At 44.4% G+C, this 23,612-nt stretch overlaps 1 protein-coding gene across 2 annotated transcripts in view; it reads right to left on the bottom strand.

Annotated features, from left to right (window-relative positions):
- KIAA0513 (KIAA0513 ortholog) overlaps window positions 1–23,612 on the bottom strand; it is a 1,246,509-nt gene that overhangs the window by 29,327 nt on the left and 1,193,570 nt on the right. For both annotated transcript variants that reach the window (XM_069636198.1, XM_069636197.1), the window contains one exon: window positions 212–306. In XM_069636198.1, coding sequence (XP_069492299.1) covers window positions 212–306 — 95 coding nt within the window. The remainder of the gene's footprint in view (window positions 1–211; window positions 307–23,612) is intronic.

Here is a 23,612-nt window from a genome sequence, read left to right as displayed (position 1 = left end):
GATGAGTGTGTACATATTTATTTGTGTGGTACTGTAATAAAGAAAAAACATGAAATTCGGCTTTATTCTTGTATATATGCTGTGTCAATATATTATGTTCCTCAAACTTATCAGCTCGATTTAAAAGAAAATCCATCTGAATGCAACGCTTACATAATTGAAACAGCAGGGGTTCTGAAGTATGGCAACATTTCCACAAAAGATTCCTTACCCTCATCCAGATTGCCAATAACTGCCTGCTTCTTCAGAAAGTCATTGCACAACTTCTTGTTCAAGCCGAAAGCCAACATGTTGTGAGTGAAAGTGCTGAAAAAGGGAATGTACAGCAGATTAGGGTAAAACTGGAGAGATATTCACAGCTCTTAGCGCAGCAGAAGCAGAATTTCTTGTAGTCTGTTGTACATAGCACAGCACTAAAAAAACGCTCTGTCTGGGTGTGCAATGATATATGATCTGATGTGGCATTGTAACGCACCTGTACACTAGGGTTTTCAGGCGCTAATATCATCGACTGGAGACAAATTGGCATTAAATACACTTCAAAAGACAGAATGAAATCCAAAGGTAAAGAATACTGAAATTCAATGGTGCAGAATAGGAGGAGAACCACGTGCAAGCCTAAAGCAGTAAGCTACTACAGGTAGACATCAATCGTCAAATTGAAAATAAACACACGTCATCAATTATCTCTCATTATTAGCATCTGGGGGAATGGTGCTATCCAATCAGGAGGCTCGGAATGCAGACTACATCCGTCACTAGAAGACCCCATTCCATTTTAGCCTCTTGTATCATGCTTCCAAGCCACCATGGTTTTTTTCACATGCCAAGCCAACACCCGATAACTCCCCCAGTCACAAAGCCATGGCCCCACATTTCTCACTCTCTCGAGTCACTCAGGCTGATTGCCGCCCTCCCCCACCTTCACCGCGCTCTGCGTCCCTGCGACAATGTCATCACCTTACAAAGAGAAAAAGGTGTACTGTGCTACTATTACTAACAATGGTCAACATTATTTTCCTTTAAAAAAAAGGAAATCTGGCAAGTATGATACACTATGGAGCCTATCTTCTTTAAATCAAGAAACTCTTACCCATCCTGAATGATGACCCAGGGAGCGAAATAGCACTAAGTACCATCTACTCAGGCTGGCTTTGGTGGCACCATCCTGAGCCCTTGCCAAGGGCCCCCACTTTCCTTAGGCCTACAAAGAGGTTATTGTCAAAGCCTAACCAGGAGGGAGGTCATTAATGCTAGTGTAAAGCGCTATGCATATAGAAATGCTACCTTGGAGCACAACCAATTATCAGGAAGGACCACATACTGCATCAGCAAGGACTTACATTTAGGGATCTCTAATGATAGCTGTAAATCAGGAATTCCTGTGGGTGCTCTTTAAAGCCTTGGTTCCACCACCTTATCAAGTTAGTCTTTTCCCTCCAACATAAGCCTCTTACAGTGTATTTACACAATGTGCTGTCCAACCTAATCCGCTCAACTAGCAGACATTCAGGGGACAGCCACAGTCTGAGGGACACGCGTATGCAGTACTTGGGGCACATCGCCTCTTCTAATCTGACAAGCAGCAATGAGGCTCAGAGTCAAATTGACAGTTTTGAAATTCTGGTGTAATATCTTATGACTTTGAGTCATCATAGCAATCTGCAACTGCTGGGTATTCCAGGAGGGAGGAGCATCTGGAAGAGGAACTGAGATCTTATTTGATTGAATTGCTTGAAATGTAATCATCCCCAGCCTTAAATTCATTGGCTACTGAATAAAATCAGGAGGAACCCTGCACTATGCCGATGCATTTTCAGACTGTGCATAACACCTCAGCTTTTGACTGAATAAACGCAGCAAATAAATTGAAACTTATCAGCCAAACTTGAGATATTCACTTTTTAAGGACATAACAAAAATAAACCAATATTTCTGGACATGCACAGTTGGTGCAGATGGCTAAACGAATTTCAATTTACACCGCTCAAGACACAAACACCTGCATATGGTGCATGCAACATGGTGCGCCTGTACTTGTGTAAAAGTCAGAAGTGTAAAAGTTATTAACTTTACACTGGCCAAAACCAACTGCAACCAGCACACCCAAAATGGAACACATGCGCAAGAAGGTCAGATGGAAAACGGGAAGTAACTAACGGGTATACTGTGGGACATACACAATCATCCACACCATCCAGCACACACTACTCACCACCTGACCCCCAATCACCATCTTCCATTAAAACATAAGGAAGCTGTGCCAAAGAAGATGCATTGACTCTATACTCACTAGCACAAGGCACTAAAAATGACATAAATAATGTACCACAAAACACACAATACACAATGGACAAAAAAGGGTTTAGTGCAACATAACAGACTAAACAGCCAATGCGTAGTGGCAGATAAATGGAGTTGTCATGGTCAGATAAATGTACCCTGTCACCAAGGAAAGCATAAGGGTCACTGTGTGGATCTTGTAGTGGAAGATGAGCAACATTCCATGATCAAGCATGAGATCTCAGATGCACTTATTTGTTCACTTTTAAATTAGCTTACTTGATGTGGTGATCTATCGATGTGCCTCAGCCGCATGATTTTTGTGAGGCAATGAGAGCAAAAACGACATGGCACAATGGACACTGCACCAAACACACACTCCAGGCAAGCCATCATTTGCCACAGAAGATCCTTGCCCTTCTAGGACATTGCCACAGATGTGGAGAATTAACACTCAGGGACACCAGCACATTTGGACATATAGCCATTATATTAGCCCATTTACCACACCATGTCCATGCCAGTGGATGTTGCGAATGACATTTTCAACAAATCAGATTCCTATTTTGAACAGAAAGCACCAATGCCAAAAGTCAAACAATCCAAAAGTTGTGGGTCATGTCAAAAAACCTAAAAAAGGAAGATCAAAATCTTTAAATGCACCAACTCCATACTGCACTTCAAAAGACTCACACATACTCACTGCACATTCAAGTTCTCTATAGCATAATGAAAGTTATTACACACACCACCATAATAAAACTTAAAAAAACAAAATGTAGTACGTGTTGCACACTCATACATTTCCATCAGGAAAATACTGCAGTATCGCATTCTTCCAAGTGTAACCATGTACATTTCATAGCCACTCATACAATTTCCCACCACTTTCAACCCATTACCGCACGAGTTTCATCTACAAAATCGCTGGGCATGCCTTTAAAGCCCTTGGAGCAACTAAAGTTTTCGCTTCACACCAGCTACACAGGTACACATACATTTACACAGCCTGGCATCCAACACACTAACTGATCACATCACTACTTACTGTTTCCTTCTGTTCCGTCAGAGAATGTCGGCCACACAGTCAACTTTCAGATTGCAACTTCACCAATCAAGATATGTACAGACTAATGCATGCACCGAACGAGACAATGTGGGTGCCTCTAAATCAAAGCATTGCTCCATCCCCAACATGCCATGCCACCATAAACAATTGACAAGCCCACAAGCCAATGCAGAAATATCCCTTCCACTCTAGTACAAACCAACCGTCCAGAATGAAAAATAGTTGTGCAAACCCACTTCAATCAACTCACAAAACACCAAAACAACCCATACACATTACATAGGAACAGGGAATTCCAGCCATCCATCCACCTGCACTCGCACACACCATATCCAAACACAGCATTGCATAATAACTTTTAAATTTGAAACATGTGACACTCATCATACCCAGCTAATTTTCAGGCTACCCTCGGCCTCCTCTTCCCCTTCCCTCATCTCTGACTGTCTTTCTGCTATCCAGGAACGGTGTGCCGCCAACGACCTCTGCCTTAACGCCAGTAAGATTGAGATTCTACTTATCGGCACACCCACTCCCTCCTTCCCTGCAGCTCTCTGGCCGCCCTCCCTTGACCCTCTTCCTGCTCCTACCTGCAAGGCAAAAAACCTCAGGGTCATCTTCGACTCCACACTCTCTTTCTCTCCTCACATATCTGACATCTCTAAGAAGTCACACTACCAGCTACACCTCCTCAGAGTTATCCTTCCTTTCCTCTCCTTCCTCCAGAAGCTCACTGTCTCCAGAGCCCTGGTTCTCTCGAAGCTGGACTACTGTAACAGCCTCTATCTAAATCTTCCTGCCTCTACTCTCCGCCCTTTGCAACTCATCCAGAACAGGACTGCAAGTCTTGTCCTTCGCCTCAAGCCCAGGGACCGTATCTCTCCAGGACTGAAATCACTACACTGGCTCCCAGTGGCTGCGAGGATTAATTTCAAAACCCTCTGCATTGTCCACAAGGCCTTCTGGGGCCTTGGGCCAAAATACCTTCAACTCTCTCTTCCTAAATATCTTCCTTCTCGAGCTCTTCGCTCATCCACCTCCAACTACCTCAGGGTCAGCCGCTTCTCCAAGCAATGAGCTGGGGGTAGATGTCTCTCCGCAGCAGGGGCCTCCCTCTGGAACAGCCTTCCTGCCTCCCTGAAACTTGAGGAGAACCATCTCCGGTTCCGGAAGCACCTCAAAACCTTCCTCTTTGCCTCTGCTTTCTCTCCCTCTCTCCCCTGCTAAAAATCACTGAACCTGCACTGAATCTGCTACTGGGCCACTCACCGATCTCGGTCCTTGGCCCAGCCACTCTTCCCTGCACTGCCTACCTGCACTACGGGACTGTTTCTATATCCTACAGCCCCTTCTCCCGGCACTTACCTTGCACTTGCCACCAGCTGACCCTATTATTTATCTTGTATTCTACTAACCATGTACTGCACTTTCCTTGCACTTGCCACCAGCTGGCCCTATTATTTATCTTGTATTCTACTAACCATGTACTGCACTTTCCCCTCTCTCCTTCCCCTTGCACTTTTCCCAGTCCCCTCTACCCTTGCACTTGCGCGATCTGAATGACACCTGGCCTAGTAGGATCGTTGTCTGTCTCCTCTTGTTCCCCCCCTGCCTCGTCGCGCCTTGAAACACTTGTGTATAGGCGCGTTACAAATGCCATATCATATCATATTATATCACTGATGCACACCCTCTCAAATTGAAGCCACAAAAAAGCATGCAAAACCAACTTTCATCCAAACCGTCATGCAAAAAGAACCACACCGTGACAACCCAGACAAAGAACATTGAACCCTCATAGCCATCCCCCAGCCTCTGCTCATACCCCACTTAAATACAACATTCCGTAATAACATTTGAGTAGCTACATGCTTTATTCTGTAATAATAAAAATTTCAAAACATAACGCAATACACATGCAGCGACGACAGATTCAAAATGTATAGACATGACAGGACTGCTCCTTCAAACACATATTCATCAGCTAAGAAAACCAGAAAAAACAATCATAACATACATATGTATTAACAGGTATTTACTGATAAAACATGGTCAGCACTTCAAGAACCCTTACAGGCCCGCATGGTGACCATTTACAACTTCGGGTCAGCACACGCCACAGAAAAGGCACAAAACCCAGAAGTAAAACATGAATTGCTATTGCATTAGTAGAAAAATGTAGCTATGACTAGGAAATATCAACTGTTAGTACCAGAAAAACCTTGCTCATTCATCTACAGTAAGCAACCACTGAACAATTAGCAAATGCATAACAAAAAAGAAAACATGTAAAATATTAACAAGTAAACTGGGTAAAAAAAATAAACAAACTGGGTAAATTCAAGCATGAAAAGAGCTCCTTCTAGATTCACATTATTGTGGGCCACAGGGTGTGCAGCATTGCATAATTGCAATCCCATTAGGCTGCCATCATTATTATTATTATGGTATTTATTGAGCGGGAACCTAGCTTCGAGAAGCAACAGAGCCCTTTACAATCATAGGGGAAACAACAAGGTGAGGGGAGCAGAGACACAAGGAGTAGAGAGAGAACAGTGGACAGTTTGTCAACACACGATCTACAAGAAACTAGGGTTGGAAACAGTGGGGATCAGATCACCCAGTCTCAGGTAGGGTGGAGGGTGTGTGGACCTAGGTGTTAGGTTAGAGCTATTCCTTGAAGAGAAGAGTCTTGTGCTCCTTCCGGAACTGTAGAAGTGAGAGGTTGAGTGCAATGTTGACGGGGAAGAGGTTCCAGAGTCTTGGAGCATAGCCAGAAGCCGGTCTACTGGTTCTCTCATTCCTGCACTGGCAGAGTTCAAGTCTGCACGGATTGTCCAGCGATGAGTTTCTCAGCGAGTTAGTTTAGGGACTTAAGGGTGAAAGCCTTGTAGATGATGCTGCAGGATTTGAAGATAAGGACTTGCAGTGAGAGGCAGTGCATTTCGATGAGGGTCAGGGTGATGTGGTCGAATTTGCTGAATACTTTGACTCATGCTGTAGCATGCAGGACACATCTTAGGGGTGCCAGGGTAGTTGCTAGAAGGCCTTCCAAAACAGCATTGCCACCATCCCGGTGGAAAGGACAAAGGCTTGGACAACAGATTTGAAGTTTTCTGGGATGAAGGGCTTGATTTCCTGCAGGAGAGAAAGTTGGGCCAAGCTGTTTGCGTCTTCCTTGCTACGTGCTGTTTGAAGGAGAGGTGTCTATCGATGTTGAACCCAAGGTACCTGGTGCAGGTGGTCAGCTGGGGTGTGAAGCCCTTGTGGTGCATAGCAGAGCACCAGATCTGGATGTCAGGGTGTTCTGTGTTGCTGGCCAGGAGTAGGAATACAGTTTTGGAAGGATTGAAATTCAGGTAAGCACTGGACATCCACAACTGGATAAATGAGAGGCAATACTATAGTCGTCTGTGGATGTCTTCGAAGGAGATATCATGAGGTAGAGCTGGGTGTCATTTGCGTATTGGTGGATGTTGAGTGAAGAGAGGAGGGTTCCAGGTGGTTCCATGTGAAGATTGAAGATCACAGGGGAAGAGGATGCATACTTGTGGGATTCCACAGGGGATGGGTAGAGTTAGTGATTTGGAGGAATCCATTTGTACAAACTGGTGGCAATTAGCAAGGTATAATACCAGCTAAGGACTATCTCAATGATCCCAATGCATCCATGTAGATTGTCAGTGAGTGCATGGTGGTCTACTGTGTCAAATGCTGCTGAGAGGTCAAGCAGCAGCAGGAGGCAAGGATGGCCATCATTCAGGATTTTAAGTGCATTGTCAATCACCTTGATGATAGCCGTTTCTGCGCTGCATCTGGGTCTGAAGCCAGATTTGTAGGGCTGAAGAAGGTTGTTGGTTTCGATGTGCTGTCAATAGTCTGCTGTATTTAAAGCTCCATCCTTGGTGCATTATGAATCTCATTAGTCCTTTCAATTATTTTAACCAAAAAAAAACCTAAGAAACATAACTACTAACGTGATGTAAGACAGGAAGACACTCACCAATTCTCTTCCAACCCATGCACATGCCAACAATAAACCGTTACATCCTTGCTGTAGCACGTTCCCCTGCCTTTTTTGGGGGAAAATCTAGTAGTGTGACCAAAGAGGCAGGTAAATAACCCCAAGCTAGTGGGTTTAGGGATGGGTGGGGTATGGAGAGTATCCCCTTGTCAACCCTACATAATCTCCACTAGTGGACAGCTGACTGCCACATGTTCAACCAAAAAGCTACTGTTCCTTTAAGAATGTGAGACTTGTAGTCATTCCTGTGTCTTCAGCATGGGCTTTCCCTGAAAGCCAATTTGCTGACCAAACACCACATTCTTCCACTGCATTCATTATAAAACCATGACCTGATCCCTTTGAATCTTTTTGTGATAAGACACACATATTGGAGGCGGCATTATTAAACATACATGCCGACCCCCAACAGGTGTGCACTTACTTCTAGAAATCAGGAAAGTAGTGAGAGAGGAAAGGGTGAGGACCTCTACACTCCATTTGTAGTCGGTACACCAGCACAAACTAGGGCTGGCATCGGCACTGTAGGAGTTTCCTCAACAGGGCTAAAAAGATTAACGCTAGGGACCCAGCTGTAGGAATAACTTTCCAACAATCATCGTTCTGTCTTTTGTGTGATATAATTGATTCCATGGGTAATATGAAATGTGAGTAATCTCCTGCCATCTTACATGACTTTACGAGCATGGAGGAGGCACAGGCAAGTGAGGCCTTCTGCTCAACATGCCGACACGAGGGACACGAGGGGCAAGACAAAGATGGTCAACTATGTAGTTAAGACCAGTTCCATGGCATGGTCCCAGTTACTGGCCCACTGAGAGGATAGAAGGAACTGGTTCCAGGCAGGCATTGTGGGCATGTGGAGATAGTCGAGGTCAGTGTTTAGAGTGGTGATTCAGAATAGAAACTGAGGAAACACTGTACAGAGAAAACAGTGGAAAAGTTTGCAGAGAGAGAGGAGAGCAAAGGAGTCTGGTGATAAGTGGGGGTAGAAGGAACATTAGGAGGTGGTATGATGCGAACATTAGAAGCCTTCCCAAGGAAAGTACCAGGAAAAGCAGAGCAAGACCAGATATGCTAACAATGCGATGTAGCGATGGTTCAAACCAAGGCCTTCTTCCTACTCCAAATAGGAAAAGGAAAAAAATACTATGAAATATTCTCCGTATAGACCAATGGCTTCACAAAGTTCAAAAAAGGCCCAAAAATCAAAATCCTTCTAGAAGAAATCCCAGAAGACACTAGAAAAGCAGCAGAACACCTGGAAGTCTGCAACACAATCAGATACGTGAGTGCCTTCCTACAATTAATTATATAGTGTAATAGTTTATCTGCAAGCTTTGACAGTATGTTCATCTCCGTGCATCATTCCTATAAAGCATTTTTGAATTCAAGGATGGTAGAATGACTGTCCAAGTTTTCAGTCACTCTAATCGCCATCACAAACTCTTTGGGGGAGACCACCAGGGTGTGCACTGAGCTCTTCCAACTCCCGCTGAAATGATTGTCGGCAGCTGTGGTGGCACGGTGCAAATGGAGCATCTAGCACCCCTCCCCCCCCCCAAACAGTCTGAGCTCTCAGGGAACACTTGCGCCACTCAGTATATTGCGACGGGGGCTGTAGGGTCGGAATTGAGTGGGCAAACAAGTGCCCCGGAGGAGCAGGCTGTGCGGCCGAAGGAGATACAGAGCAGCGTTGGCTGGCAGCTGTGGTGTGCGGAAACACTTTAGGGTAAGGAGCACAATAAGAATCCGGGAAGCACCTGCTGGTGAGAACAAGGATTGTGTCCCTGGAACCAAACAGTAGCTCCTGGAACCAGACAGTAGCTCCTGGAAAGACGGAGGAGTTCGGGAGAACACGAGTCTGCGCAGAGCGAACTGCACGGCCAAGGGAGCTATGAAGCAGTGTCTGGTTGTAATTTGTGAGCGAGGAAACGCTTTGGGGGTGTGCAACAACAAGCAACAGTGAAGTGCCACAGTGTCAGCACCCCGGGCTAGATAGCAGCATTAGAAAAGCAAAGGCTGCAGACGCCAGCACAGCTTCGACTACTGCCAGTGGGGAAACTGCAAAGAGGAGACAGCAGTAAGAAGGGTGCTTGGTATGAAACGAAGGCTGTGGTTATTACCAGGAAGATCCTCCAGGAGTGGGTCACGTGGAAATCCTGTTTGATAGAACCATCTAGAACCATGTGCATATTGCTACTATGCCCAATACAAGTGTAAAGCAGGTTAGGCTTCCCCACGCACGGGAGACTGAAGGAACGAGCTTGGGTTGACTGCCTCGCCTGCCAGGACTGTTGGTTGCTGATAACAGCAAAGGTCGGAGGAGGGGTACCTCCTATACAAGTTGGATGAGCCATCCATAGAAGGACCACAGGATTCATACATCAGGGTACATGGTAACATAAGGGACTGCCCTGGGACTTGGCAGAGGATCGGTGGACCCCACGCCAGATGTGTCACAGATCATCAATAGTGGACTTTCAATGTTTAGAAGGGAAATAGCAGAGGGGACAGTATTGGTGACTGAACCGAAGATGTCGCCACAATAGCTGCAAGGAGAAGAACCAGTTGTTGCTAGTGTGGCCATTAATATACCCGTCAAGAAAATGTGTGGGGACATTCATTCCTTCCTGAAAGAAATATCAAACAAATTGACAGTGGATGTCTTGGAGATGCAAATGGATGCAAGAATAAAGGATCTAGAAGTTAAGGAATATTATTATGGCCCTCAAACTGGATGACCTAGAAAACAGAGAGTGAAGAGTGAACATGATGGGAGTATGTGAGGGGAAGGGCGAAAGCCCCCCCCCCCCCCCCCCCCAAGGACTGGAACAGGTGGTCAAGACACTCTTGAAAACCCTCTTTGATGAAGAGGGGATGGTTGTGAAAAACGTTACCTTTGACAGAATACATCCGCCGAGAGGGGGCATCCATTTGCCATGAGTTTTGGGTGAGAGGGGGAGAGTGTGGGCGGGGGAGTCTTGCACCTAGAAGGCATCTCGGGTGGGGATAGATTATCCGGCTAGTCATACTACAGAATTGTCCAGTGTTATACCATTCCCTGTCCCCTGATACTTCAAATGTGTCTTTATGTTGAGTAAGGATGTGACGTTTGGTACGCTGAATGTGAAGAGCCTGAACTCTCTGGAAAAGAGGGCAATGTTGGTGAGACTATTTTGACAGGAAGCAATGGATCTACTCCTTGTACAAGAAACTAGGTATAAGGAGGGGGAGGATTTTGACATCAAGAGAAAATGGTTGGGGGAACCATATGGGCCTCGGGCACTCGTAAGAAAGGGAAGTGGAGGGCATTTTGTATAAAAAATCCCTAGGGTTAGAAATACAAGACAGCAAGAGAGGGATGGGTGGTAGATGGCTAGCGATAAATTGTACGAGAGGGGACCAGATCCTGATGTTATGTGCAATGTATGCCCCAAACATGGCGCAAATTGGGTTTTGTGCAACTGCCCTGGACAAGTTGATTAACTGATAGGCGGGTTTGCTGATCTGTCAGGGGGTGGGTGGGGATCTTCAACATGGTGATGGAACCGAAAGTAGATATGCCGTTAAGGAGTTCTTGGATGGGGGTAAAGGGGTGTTAGGTGCAAACGAGGTGTACCTTATTGAAGTCAATTAAAAAAGAAAAAACTTAAAATCGCTTTCTGACAGATGCGTGGAGGGAAGTGAACCCAGATGGGAAGGAATATACACTTTACTCCATCCCACACAAAATCTACATGTGCATTGACTATATGTTTTTGGAAGCAGGACAGGAATATGTTATAAGGGATGCCTCCATAAATATCATAGGATGGTCGGATCATGACCTGGTGAAGTAACGATTGCTATGGGAGATAACATAAAAAGAGAGAAAAAGTGGATTTGCAATGATACTAATCAAAGATGCAGTTTTTGAGGAAGAGATGAGGAAACATATTAAAAGCTTCTTCCAGATCAACGATACGGGGGAAGTGGGGCTAAATATGGTGTGGGAAACAGGGAAGGCCACTTTCAGGAGTTTGATAATGACAGAGGGTGCAGCGAAAAAGAGGGAATGGATGATAATAGAAGACAAGCTGGAAGGAGAGATCAGGGTGCTAGAGGCTAGGATTAGACGAACTGGTGTGGAAAAGCAATCCTTGTGACAAGAAGTGTTAAAAAAGCGTAGAACTTTAAAGGAGATTCAGGCAAAGTCTATGCTAAACTCTGATATTGTAAGCAATTCTTTTATGAAAAAGGAAATCAAGGTAACGCCATGTTAGCAAATAAACTGGGAATGGAATAGGTGGAGAGGAAGGTTGGGATTAGAGATGAAGAGGTTGGGTTAAACACAAACCCACAAGTAGTTCAGGAGATACTACAGAGAACTGTATAAAGAGGGGGAGTAGGAAAATGGGCACACAAGAGCAACCTTTCTAGACTCATTAGACATTCTGAATTTGTCTCCAGAGGACCAACTGGTCTTAGATACCCCCATTTAGTTAACAGAGGTGATCAATGCAATACAATCCATGAAAGTTGGAAAGGCCACAGGGAGTGGTGGATTCACATCAGGCTTTTATAGAAAAAATATGCTGGTATTTTTGCACCCTTTTTGCAGAAACTGTTTAACTCCATGTTGGAGGGGTCAGCGATATCCAACTCTTTACTGCATGCAAGGTTGATTGTACTTCACAAGTAAGACCATAATAAGCAGGACTGTAGGTCCTATAGACCCATGTCACTGCTGAACTGCAATGCAAAAAGCTTCACCACTGGCTTGGCAACCGGGCTGAGAAGTCTCCTGCTCAAGTAAATTCATACTGATTAGGTGGACTTCTTAAGGAGACCATACACAGAAAGGCAATCCCTGACTCTGGAGGGGAATTGGGGCAGACAATGTCAACACAAAAAATTGTTGCTCATTAATGAATGTTAACACGCAAATAATTTACCACCAGGAATTATTTGAAAAACCCTAATTATTTATGGGCTATTCATTGTGTACATCTACTATACCTCATGAAGGATATTTCTAAGAAACCCTCTTAATTCCTGAATCACCCTGTATTCATAGGCCTTGTGTAGGTTAGGAGCAGTTGATCTTTGTTAGTTGTTAATAGCACCCTCCGTTCAAGCCCACCTTATATGTGATATAGGGGGTAATGTATTCCATCCTTATGTACTGTTTGCATTACAGGTTTTCTTTAAGTGTTATAGACTGTGTGTATTGTCATGTGTTGGAATTTGTCTAATGCTTTTTGAACTAATACCATTACAATTATATTTAGTAATATCAGTCTACTGTATTGGTTCATTGGTTGTTACCAAATAAGATTGAAGAGAAATGTGTTGCAAATGTTTTTTGCTATCTTGAGAAAAGTGTCTTAATGAGCAAAGAGATAAACAGCAGGCAAGTGAACCTATGAGAGATGTGGGAACAAGGCAGAATTTGTTCCGGGTGGAAGTGGAAGGTGTCTGCTCCTTGTCTAGCACACCAAACGCTGCAACATTTCCACTTACAGTCGTAGCAAGAAACGGCAGCAGGCACTCTAGCTTTTGCCAAGATGTCTCTGCAGTCCTAGAGCATGTATACCTGGCCGAGCTGTAAGGAATAAGTAGCCAGGCCGTGAGGTCAAGTGAGGCTGGGTCGTGAAGGAGGACCGCTCCCTAGTCCCTTAGACAAGAGTTTGAAAACTGACGAGAGCTGGACTGGCAGTGCTAATTAATGATCCCGAAGCAATCCAGTGCTAATCTCGCAGCAAAAAAGCCACGGCAGAAAAAGCTGCCATTTCAAAATGCAATTTTGACTGCATTTTTAGAATTGCATTTTTAAAGGTGGCTTATTCTGCTGCGGTTTTGTGCTGCGAGATTTTCACATAGAATCAAACTGTCTGGGCCACGTAGGAGCCACCAGAATCAGTTTACCCCATAACTGCATGAAGGTGTACAAGACTATAGGCATGGCAGGAACTAGTTTATTAATTGTGAAGGAGTCAACCAGGCTGCCTGGTTGCGTGAATCCACCCGCAAAGACAGGGCAAATTGAATTCTTTATATTTCTTTTCATTTTTTATTATTTGTTTTATTTGTTTTGGTCAAAACTGACCTTTACAAAACAATTTTACAACATTAAAATGCATTTTTCATAGTTTCCATTCTACATCCCTATTTCAATCATGCCTGGTCGTAAAGTATAATTTCTGTTTACAAATAAAAAAAGGGAAGAGATTAACTTTTGAGTTACGTAGAAAACTAAAAATGAAGAGAGTTAGTCAGGACAGAAAGGAAGAATACTTAAACCACCAGGCCAAACATTTTGTCTAAAAGTGATCAGCCCTTAGCTGTCTTCTATTCAGGGCGGTCAGGCAAGATATTTTTCAGAGCAAGATGACCATGGACGGCAAAGGATCATCATCACTCCCGTGTTGTGTCTATTTGTGTTTCAGATTAGGGTCTATGCTCTGCCAGTCGGCGTGTTGAAGTAGTCCAGCCTTTGACAGTACCTGACCAACTGCTATTGTTAGGGCTGTATTGTGCCCTGAGATCAGTAGGTTCCAGACATTTTCTGAAAGCAACCAGTCCACTTTATCCACGAACTTGGAGAAATGGCTTGTTCTTATGTCCCAAGTCCCTTCACAATCTCAAAGCAAATGGCTCAGGTTTTGTTTAGTTGGATCTGCACAGATATTACACAGTTTAATAGCGTTTTGGTTTTGTCCTCTGATGTTTAATATTTCTCCTGTGTGGATTATATTTAGGCGCGCCCTGAGGAATGTGTTTGACTCTCAATTCTGATGTTTTATTAACTACTTTGGCAACTGCCCCAATTTTCTGTCCACTATTAGGAAGCTGTTCTTAGGTTTAATTTGCTGCGTTTTCTCCCCAGTTTTGATCCAATGCCTCGTTTCGATTTCTTTTTTTGCTTTCAGGGGGTTGGCTATCAGGATTTCTATAGATGAATCAGCCTCAGACAGGATTCTTGAAACTTTAGTTTCCAGGTGTTTCAATATCTTCGATTTGCCAGTTTGCAGATGTAGTTTAATGTCCTCGTACAAAGAGTTTTTTTGTGGTTCTGCTAACAACCTGTAGAGTTGAAAGAAGTCTCCCATCTACTAGCTGCTCCAAAGATTTTAGACCGAGTTCAAACCTAAGAACTGGCATAGGAAGGCACGTTGGCAGGCCTAAAGATCTTTTCCATAGCTGCCCTTCCATTTTTTGCCAGTCTAGGTCCCCAGAGTGTTGGTTTGGACTGCAGGCCATATAAAATAGTTGGAACTATCTTTGCGACATAATAATTTAACAGCGGTATGATGGAGAATTTACAGAGTTCGCGAAGGATCTTTTTCATCTGTGGCACAGCTCTTTCCACTTTTACACTTATTTCTTCTTCCATTTTGCTATTTGATGGGGAAGCATGTACTATGTAGCCCAGATACACAGTCTCTTCGGTTCTTGAAATAGCTTCACCTTCAAGGAACCAACCTGCAAAGCTGATATGTTTGTTTGGATGTTTCAATACTAGAATTTTTGACTTCTAGAATTTACTTGGAGTCCATTTATTTTAGTGTACTCATTCAGACCATTCAGTAGATGTTGCAACCCTACTGCTGTCCTGTCAATCAGAACGATATCGTCCGCGTAGGCGAGCCAGTGTAGCTTAGTTGTATTAAGTTTTGGACTCCCATTTGTCCAGGACTGCAGAAAGGGCCCTAGATCTGACAAATACAGATTAAAGTAAAAGGGTGTTCCCAAGCAACCGTGTCTCACCCCTTTCTCCACCTTGATCAAGTCAGTAAGATGTCCGGCCTCATCAAGCCGCTCCTTCAATGAGGTATCTTTATGTAATTCAATTAGTATTGACAACAGTCTTCTCGGTGCACCCCATTCTCTCATTTTGGCCCACAGGCGTTCCCTGATTACCAGGTCAAAGGCCCTGGAGAAATCTATCCAGGCTCCATAGATGGGACCCTCTCTGAGCTCTTTTGAATGTTCTGCCAGGAGATTCAGTGTTAGGCAGTGTCAGAATGGTCAGTAATATCTTCTTCCTCCACTGAGGATTCCGTTTCTCCCACCTCCCCTTCCACCTCACCTCTGTCTTTCCACCGAAGTGCGGGCTTTTGTCTTCCCTTGGGTCTGGTCTTCTTTTTTTTTATGTAGATAGGGGCCACAGTGTCACTTAAGAGGTAGCCTGTGGCTATCCTCGGCGGCCGCCTGAATGTGGGGAAAAAGCCGGTGGCACAAAAAACCCCAATAAAGTTCACAAGAAGCGGAGTTGAAAAACGTGATCCAGGAGATCTTGAAGCAGTTCCGTAAGGTGTATGCTACAGTCCGTCCGATGGTAGAACAGGATGGAGAGTGGACGGGAACTCCTGTAAAAACTCCTCAGAAAGGTAAGTAGTGGAATGAAGTCTCAACGAGGACAGATTCGAGGCAGCACAGGATGAAGGAAGGCAGTCTGGGTACAGGTGAGGGTCAGCAACTTGGGAGCCAAAACAGGACACAGGTCGAGAGCGAGCAATCCAAAAGCAGGCAAAGTCGGAACACGGGAATCGACACGAAGAAACAGGAGACAGGCGGGAGTAAACAAGAAGGCGAAAAGAGCAAACAGAAGAAAACAACAGGAGACAGGCGGAAAGGGAGGTAGAAGAAGAGAAGGAACATTACGAGCAGGGATAGGGGCAGAGGAAAAGGCTAGGAAGGAAACGGTCAAGCAGGATCGAAAAAGGAAGCAAAGGAGTGAAAAACTAGGATCACAGGGAAGTAAGAGAAACGCAGGCTAACACAGACGAACTGGAAGACAGGACGTTGCAACGCGCCCGAAAGCCGGAAGTGCAGAAAGAAAACTACTGGCGTCGGACGTGCTGCAACAAAAGACTAGACCGGCACTCTGCGTTGTACAGAACGTGATGGCAACTGTAATGGAGGACGCCGTTTCCAACGGTTCCACAGTTGCCAGGTACCAAAAGGTGTGACAGACCGTTTAATGTTGTGGACATGCCACTTCTGAAGACTTTTCGGAATTTAGATAGTATGTTTGCTTTCTTTGCCCAGTCTTCTAGCTCCGTCAACAGAATTCTCATGAAAATGTTGCTTTCAATATCGAGGAGGGCGATTGGCCTATAGTTCTCCAGTTGTGACCGATCGCCCCGCCTTGTATAATGGTATTATGATCTCTTGTTTCCATGAGGAAGGAAACGTTAGGCTTTCTGATATTTCATTGTAAAGATTGAATAATAAACTCGCCCAGGTTTTGGTGTTATTTCTTAAGACCTGATGATAAGTTAAGCCATTTTGGCCAGCCGCCTTCGAGGATGAGGCTTTTAAGATTAGGTCTTCTATTAGCTGCGTATCGAAGATAAGTTCCTACTCTGCAGTTTCTTTCTCACTCCCCAAGATCTCTGATGTGTTTTTGACATTTTTAGTAAGGTGGTCTGTCCAGCTTTTTTCAGAGACATTGGTTACTATTGCTGGTTGGATTTTAGCCCAAATTATTTATAATCGACCAAAAGTTCTGACTGTTATCTTTGCACAGAGCGATGAGCATCTGTTCATTGTCTTGCTGGTGACGCAAAATTCTTCTTGATCGTGACCACTGCTTATAGGCTCTTGCAAGCTTTTGTAGCTCTTCTCGTAGCATGGTCTGATTGATTTTTTCAGTCGTCTACTTTCCCTCCTTAGGTTTTTATTTGTAAGCCCATGTGTGTTCATCAAATGAATGTTGATGGTGGGTTGTTTTCTGTAATCCACCTGAACTTGGTGGATACACAGCCCAAATGAATGTCTTAAAATGTTCAGGATTATAGGTTCCCTTTTGTTCTTTTAAGGAAATAAAGGCAAGCTTTATGTTCAGTTTCTTCCCCTCTCTTTTGTATTTTACCATGTTGCTTTACCTTTTCTCAGGATCAAATCATGAGCATATTTTTCAGATTGTGCAATATTGAAGTCTAAGATGTTTATTTTTTTTACGGACATGATCACTCCCTTCTCTCCCAAGTAGACTCCATAAGTATTTGCTTTGCTAGAATGTCTTCAGAGACAAAAATGTAGTCCAGAGTGGAAAAGGAGTTAACACGTGACCAAGTTGGTCCTGGTGGGCTATTGCCTGGTACAGCACCATTCAACATGCTGAGTCCCCATGAGTTCAGATAGCTTATCCATTGTGCCCCAGTCTTTGAGTTTTTTGCACATCTTAAGTTGCTCCTGGGGCACTGAGATCATATACATTGGGCGTTAAAGTCCCCTGCTAAAATCACGTTGGCTTCACTATGGATCAAAGCTATCTTTTCCATTACTGTTGATAGCGACAGGTGGAAAGTATGGAGATCAATCTGTGCTGGGTTCCAGTACACATTCACTATTATAAGTTGCGACTGTCCCACTGATGAATGTATTCCCACTTTGCATGCGAGAATACCATCCTTATTGCTGCATATTAATGAGACATCTTTACTTAGTGAGTTACTGACTCCCAGCAGTAGCCCCCCTGATTGCCGACCCTTTGCCTTCTGGATTACTGGTATTGTGAAGATTGTATAACCTATTTGTATGGGGTGGGTGAGCCAAGTCTCCTGAAGTAGAACATCAGTATTGCTAAAAAGGGCTTTTTTCATTCAGTTAGTTGTGAACGAGTTAGGACCACAGGTGTTCCAACTTGTAACATTTATTTTGTCTTGCTTAAAGGTTCTGTCGGCGCAGGCCTAGTTTTTGGAGTACTTGTGTGAGGCTCTCTGGAAGTGCGGCCAACGCCCTAACATATGAGTCCCCATTGCTCCCAGGGGACTGTGAGGTTGCATTCTGGATTAATGTTCCCGTTGTCCTGGGGGTCGACCCACTATTTGCGGAGGACTTGCCTTCTTTTTCCTTTTTTTCTTCCTCCGGTAGTTTATCGAAGACCTGTAGATTAATTTTTTCCAGTTCTTTTTTGTTGTTTTGTATTGCTTTCCATGATTTTGCTGATGTAAACCCCACCTCTGCAAGTTTCAAATTACTTCTGCTCGGGAATTTTACATATTCCACGTCTCCTGTCCCGAATAAAAAGAGATTCGGTATCTTGTTGAAGTAGCCCAGGATTGCCCCCCTGCAAAGGGAGGTATGTTGCAGGATCTTATTTGTTGCCTTGAGCCACAGATTTGGTATTGCATCTTCTTGATCTTCTATAGAGCCCGCCGGTGGTTGGGGCTAGGGGTTCTCTATATGGAGAACCCTTGGCAGACATTCTAGGGCCAGATCTTTTTGTTCACCCCCAATTTCCATTGTTTTACCTTTACCATTTTTGCTTCCAGCCAGCATGGAGGGAAATGTTTTTCCAAGTAAGGACCGTTTCAGAAAAATTGGTGCAATTTTTCTAGTTGGTTCTACTGCTCAGACATTTTTCTTTGATGTAGGTATATTCCCCTTCTTCAAAAACATTACAGCCCATCGGGGGGGGGGGGGGGGCTTTAATGAGGGGCAGCTTTTTATGGTGTTCTTCCCACTCTTCTCTTTTATTGGGTGGGCTTTTGGGGTTATTAGCCTCGGGCCCCATATACTGTAGATCTCCTATATGGATCATTGGTGAATCTGTTTGTTGCCCCACACTTATGCTGTTTATTTCAGTATGGTCCAATGTCTGCTGATTTTGGTCCTGAACCGCCACGTTTTTTGCTGGCTTTTCTCTTTCCTGCTGGAGATGTAGGGAACTTTTCATCTTTTGTATCTCTTTTTGCTCCCTTGTTAACTGAGCAAGTCTCTTTTCCACTCTGATCGTTTTCCTGTGGATCTTCCTCTATTGTAATTATGCTCTCTTTATTCTCTTTATTTATTGTTCACTCGTCACAGTTCATAATTTTTCTTTTTTGTTTATTTGTTAAGTTTTTCTTTTGGTTTTTTCTGAGAGCAATTGGGAAGGCAGTTGTACATTACCTTCAGGCTTCTTTTTTCCTTGCTTTCCTTCTCCCCGTGAAGAGTTGTTTGCCAGCCTCTGTCCACTCTGGAGTCCGCACATTCTGGTTTTGTAGCAGAGCACCTTGCTCAATTTGCTGGGGCTCAGCTATTCCATCATCTACTTCTTCCACTAAGTGTGCCAGTCTTCTGAATTCCTCTAGGACAGATTCAGAGAGGGGGGTGTCATCATAGAGATTGTTCTCATGCTCTTCTATTATGTGTTCTTCCACATTCCCATTTTTTGCTGTCTTCTGGGACTTGAGTAGAGATAGAATTTCTAATAGCAGGCAGTTTTGCTTAGCTTCGTCTTCTTTTTTGTTCTTGAGGGTCCTTTGAATTGCTGATAAATTTAAGCCTTGCTTTGCTAATTCAACCCTCAGATCTTTCAGGGATGGGGTGGTAACTGTATTAATTGTTGTGGTTAATCCCACTAGGACTGTCTCTATGTTCGCTGACTCTCTGGTCAGTTCCAATAATGTTCCAGCCTGCAATTGAACCTCAGTTTTAAGATGTTCGAAGACTGTTACCAGAGAATTTAATACAATGTTTAAGGCTGAAAGGGTTGCAGCACGTGCTTGGGGTTTATCCACTTTATCTGGTGTTTGGTTGCAGTCTTGCCTTGATGCCAACGTTTTGTTATTCAATTGTTTTCCAGTGATTTCTGCTTGTGCAAGATCCATCTCACTGGAAGCTTCCTTCACTACTGAATCCTCCGTGCCACTTCTAGCAGTATTATCTTTTTGCATAGGAATTAGGTGTGGAAGTTCATGATTAGGTAGAGGCTCTTGATCTCCACTAGCTGTTGTTTCTGTGATCTCACTTTGGAGATCATTCAAGCTTTTTGTTTGTTTCTTTTCACCAAAATGATCTTCTATTTTTTTTTGTATTATTTTAGTCGTAGTGGTGTATTCCAATCCACGCTTCCAAAGGTGTGTTATGTAAGAAGATAGATCATGTTTATCCGGTCGCAACGTGTGCACCTGCACCGTTGCTATTATAGCAGGGTTCGCTTTTGAGGTAAGTAAGCAATGTGGTGTAGATTGTAGATCTTGGGTTTCTATTTCCTCTGTGTATGAGCCATCACATTCTGGGCATCTATGATCGTCTAGAAGAGCCTTGCTGCGCAACTTCATTTTGCTCAAATTTCTGTCTTCTTTTCCGTTGACTTTTACCCTCAGACCACTTCTAATCCAGCAGTCCTATTAACAGGGCAATGTTTTGTCTTATTTCTTCAACACACTTTATTCTTGTATAAGTACTCCTTCTAAGGGGTAATGATGCAACTGTCAGTGTAGTAAAAGTTTGCCTTAAGGATGTGAGGGGCTAAACCTTACTAACAGTACATTTCTTCTTAATGCTCATACAATCTGCCTATACCTTTGTCTATTTTTTTATGATGAATTACTGTTTGAGGGTGTATTGTGGTGCTGGGTGACCCTGCTAGCATCCAACAGAATCAGCAGCCTTTGACCGGTGCGCGCACACGTACAAATGAGCTTTATAATCAATCCAAGGCTTACAGTTGCAGTGCAACAGCGGGACAGGCACAATCTTGTTAAGTGCTCGCAACACCCTGTCGCCTAATTGATATATAAATACCTTGTATATGCTCCTATTGTTCTCCCGGAGCGCTTATATTGCAGTTTATAGCGATCCTGGCCATCCGCTTGAAGTAGTGCGGCTCCGGTCTTGCGCTCAGATGTAGCGTAAGAATAGCTTCCCTCAGAGCTCCTTCCAGCTCCAAACAGTCTCACAACAGTCCAAAAACTGCACGCAGCCCTTGTCACCACGCCTCGCTTCTCGCCGCAAGGGTAGCGTGCTCTCACTTTGCAGCTCGCTTCCTGGTTACGTGATAAGTCGCGTGTCACGTTTTCCGGAAATGGGTAGGTCTTTGATTAAAGGGACAGAGCCCTATTCAGAGCAGCTCAGATTTCTGCCATATCCTCTACAGTGCAGATATAAGAGATGTCTTGATTCTCTCCACGGGGTAACACAGTGTCTTCTGTGTACCAGCTGCACAGTCTCACAGTCCAAAAACTGCACGCCGCCCTTGTCACCACGTCGGGCTTCTCAAATTGAATTGTGCCATGTGGTACGCAGTCTATGTCAGACCTCCCCCCATGTTCACAGTATGCACATAACATGACGGTGGAGGAGCGCCCACAAGTGGCAGGAACAGAGTTCCCTGCTGAGGGAATGGGCTACAGAGTTGTGGATGCCTGGTAGTTGGAAAGAAGACACAAACGTCCTCCAAGAAAGATGTCATTTACAGAGGGGCTGTGCTTTGGACAGGAAAGTTGATCCGATGCTGTTCCACTTCCGGATATAGGACATGGTGGTTGTGTTTTCTGTAAACACATGAAAGTATTCCTTAGGCAAAGGGCTTCACAGGCCAGAACACCAGCAACAACTCCAGGACGTTGATGTGCAAGGGTTTTTGTTCTTCTGACCAGAGACCCTTGACGTGAAGATCGCTGGTTTGGGCTACCGATCCGTCCCTGGACGCATAGGAGGTAACAGTGACTATGTGGTTTGTGTGCAACGAAAGAAGCTCCCGGCATGAGGCTGGTGCCTTCCGTAGAGCGATGTGAAATGTACATGTGAGGAACAACCTGTCGTCGCAATGGCTGTTAATCTGCGGCAAGTAGGCATCTGGGAACTCCTGGACAGGTTGCATGTGAAGCGGACATCATCCCAGACAGGGATTTGTGTGTCCGGACTAAGGCAACTTGTTGCTGCGATGGTGTTTTGGCGAGAATGGTGCTGTCGAAAGATGGGGAAGAGGTGCAACAGACCTTGTTCAATTGCACTCCCAGGAAGATAGCATGTGCTGGCATGGCGCAACAATTAATCTGCTGTAGGGATCTTGAATTGGAAGCTCGGTGTGCGAAGGATGGTGTCCGCAACACAAGGCCTGCTTTCAGCCACATGTTGCGTGCCTGACCCGGGAGAAGTCCCTCTAATCAAAAGGAAGCTGCCTTCCCCGGAGTGGTGAAGTCTGGTGTGCGTAGGGCGGAGTCTACAACGTGAGGTGCCCACAAGGCAGAGTTTAAGGTGCAGAGTTGCTGCTATCATCCTGTGTACTCTCGGCTGTTAATCTGATACTGCGCTTCAGTTACACAGCAGTTGTAGAGCCGACGGAGGTGATGCACAGCTTGCTGTATAGACTGCTGACATTTTTTATCTGACTGTGTTCACAGAGCAAGTCCAAAAACAAAAACATTTAATTTGGATTGGTCATTTGGACACAGTGAATTGTGAAAATACTTTTCAGCCCGTGGGTCATGACTCAACAGATCACCTGATTTCACGAATAACTGGAAATTTATACAGCAGTTGCACACAGAACGCTCCATGGGCACGGACGAGGGGCAGGCAACTGACTAGGCCTGCCTCTCGAGCAGTCGAGCGAACCGCGCCCAGCCCTGGACTGAACGAGAGAGGCGGTCATTCCAGCCTCCAGCTAACAAGCACTTTACACCAGAAGTGCAATAGTTTAACAGGATTGCCAGCTAGCAAGATGGCTAAAAGAAAGGCAGAATCTGAGGGTAGAGGCAACAAGCTGTTGAAAGTGATGCAACTCATTACGGATGTGAACCATTTAATTACTGAGATCCAAGGACTGTTGTCAGACATTAAAGAGATTTAAGTACCGTCTGGGAGAGTAACATCTGCCGAGGAAATTAGAGCTTCAAGGAAAGCAAATAATCACACAACCAAGTTCCAAAAAATAAGTTCTAATTGTGCTGTGATTGAAATTAATGAGGATGGTATAGGCGTATTTTAAACCCAGGTTCGGGCTACAAAAAGAGTTGTTCTCAATCTTTCATGCATATGAGAAAAAGAACAAATTAGACCCCTAGGCTCCATCTGAAGTTTAATTAAGACCCGGCCAGGACGTGGGGGAAGAATTATGTGTTTTCAGCTAGCGATCCCAGAGCCAATAAAGCAGACTCCTGCTCTGCTGCAGTGGACATAGTGGAAAAATAGAATGACTAAAGATGTTGGTTTTGGGCCCACTTTGCAATATGAAAGCCCACTCGCCCTAGACCAGCCCCCACAGTCTGGGGAGGGTGCTGTAGGTGAGAGCATGGGAGAGGTATGTGTGCATAATAGGGGACCTCTGATCCCCCTCAAACAGTTTTGCAGCATTGGCAGTGGAGGTGAAAAGGCCTCAAGTGGCAATGGTGGAGAGGGGGGGGGTGAGAAATACGTAACCATTAAGAAATCTTTGGCATGTAACAAAAAAGAGCAATCTCAGAAGGGCAATGCTAGAAAGTTTAAACAGGGTAGGCCCGAAATAAATAAAGTAATAATTAGGGCCAATCA

Source organism: Ambystoma mexicanum, chromosome 1q (genome assembly GCF_040938575.1).
Source record: "Ambystoma mexicanum isolate Mex_15411 chromosome 1q, UKY_AmexF1_1, whole genome shotgun sequence".
In the NCBI taxonomy this organism is placed as follows: domain Eukaryota; kingdom Metazoa; phylum Chordata; class Amphibia; order Caudata; family Ambystomatidae; genus Ambystoma; species Ambystoma mexicanum.
Note: the sequence above shows the minus strand (reverse complement) of the source record. Positions and strands in the feature narration are given on the sequence as shown.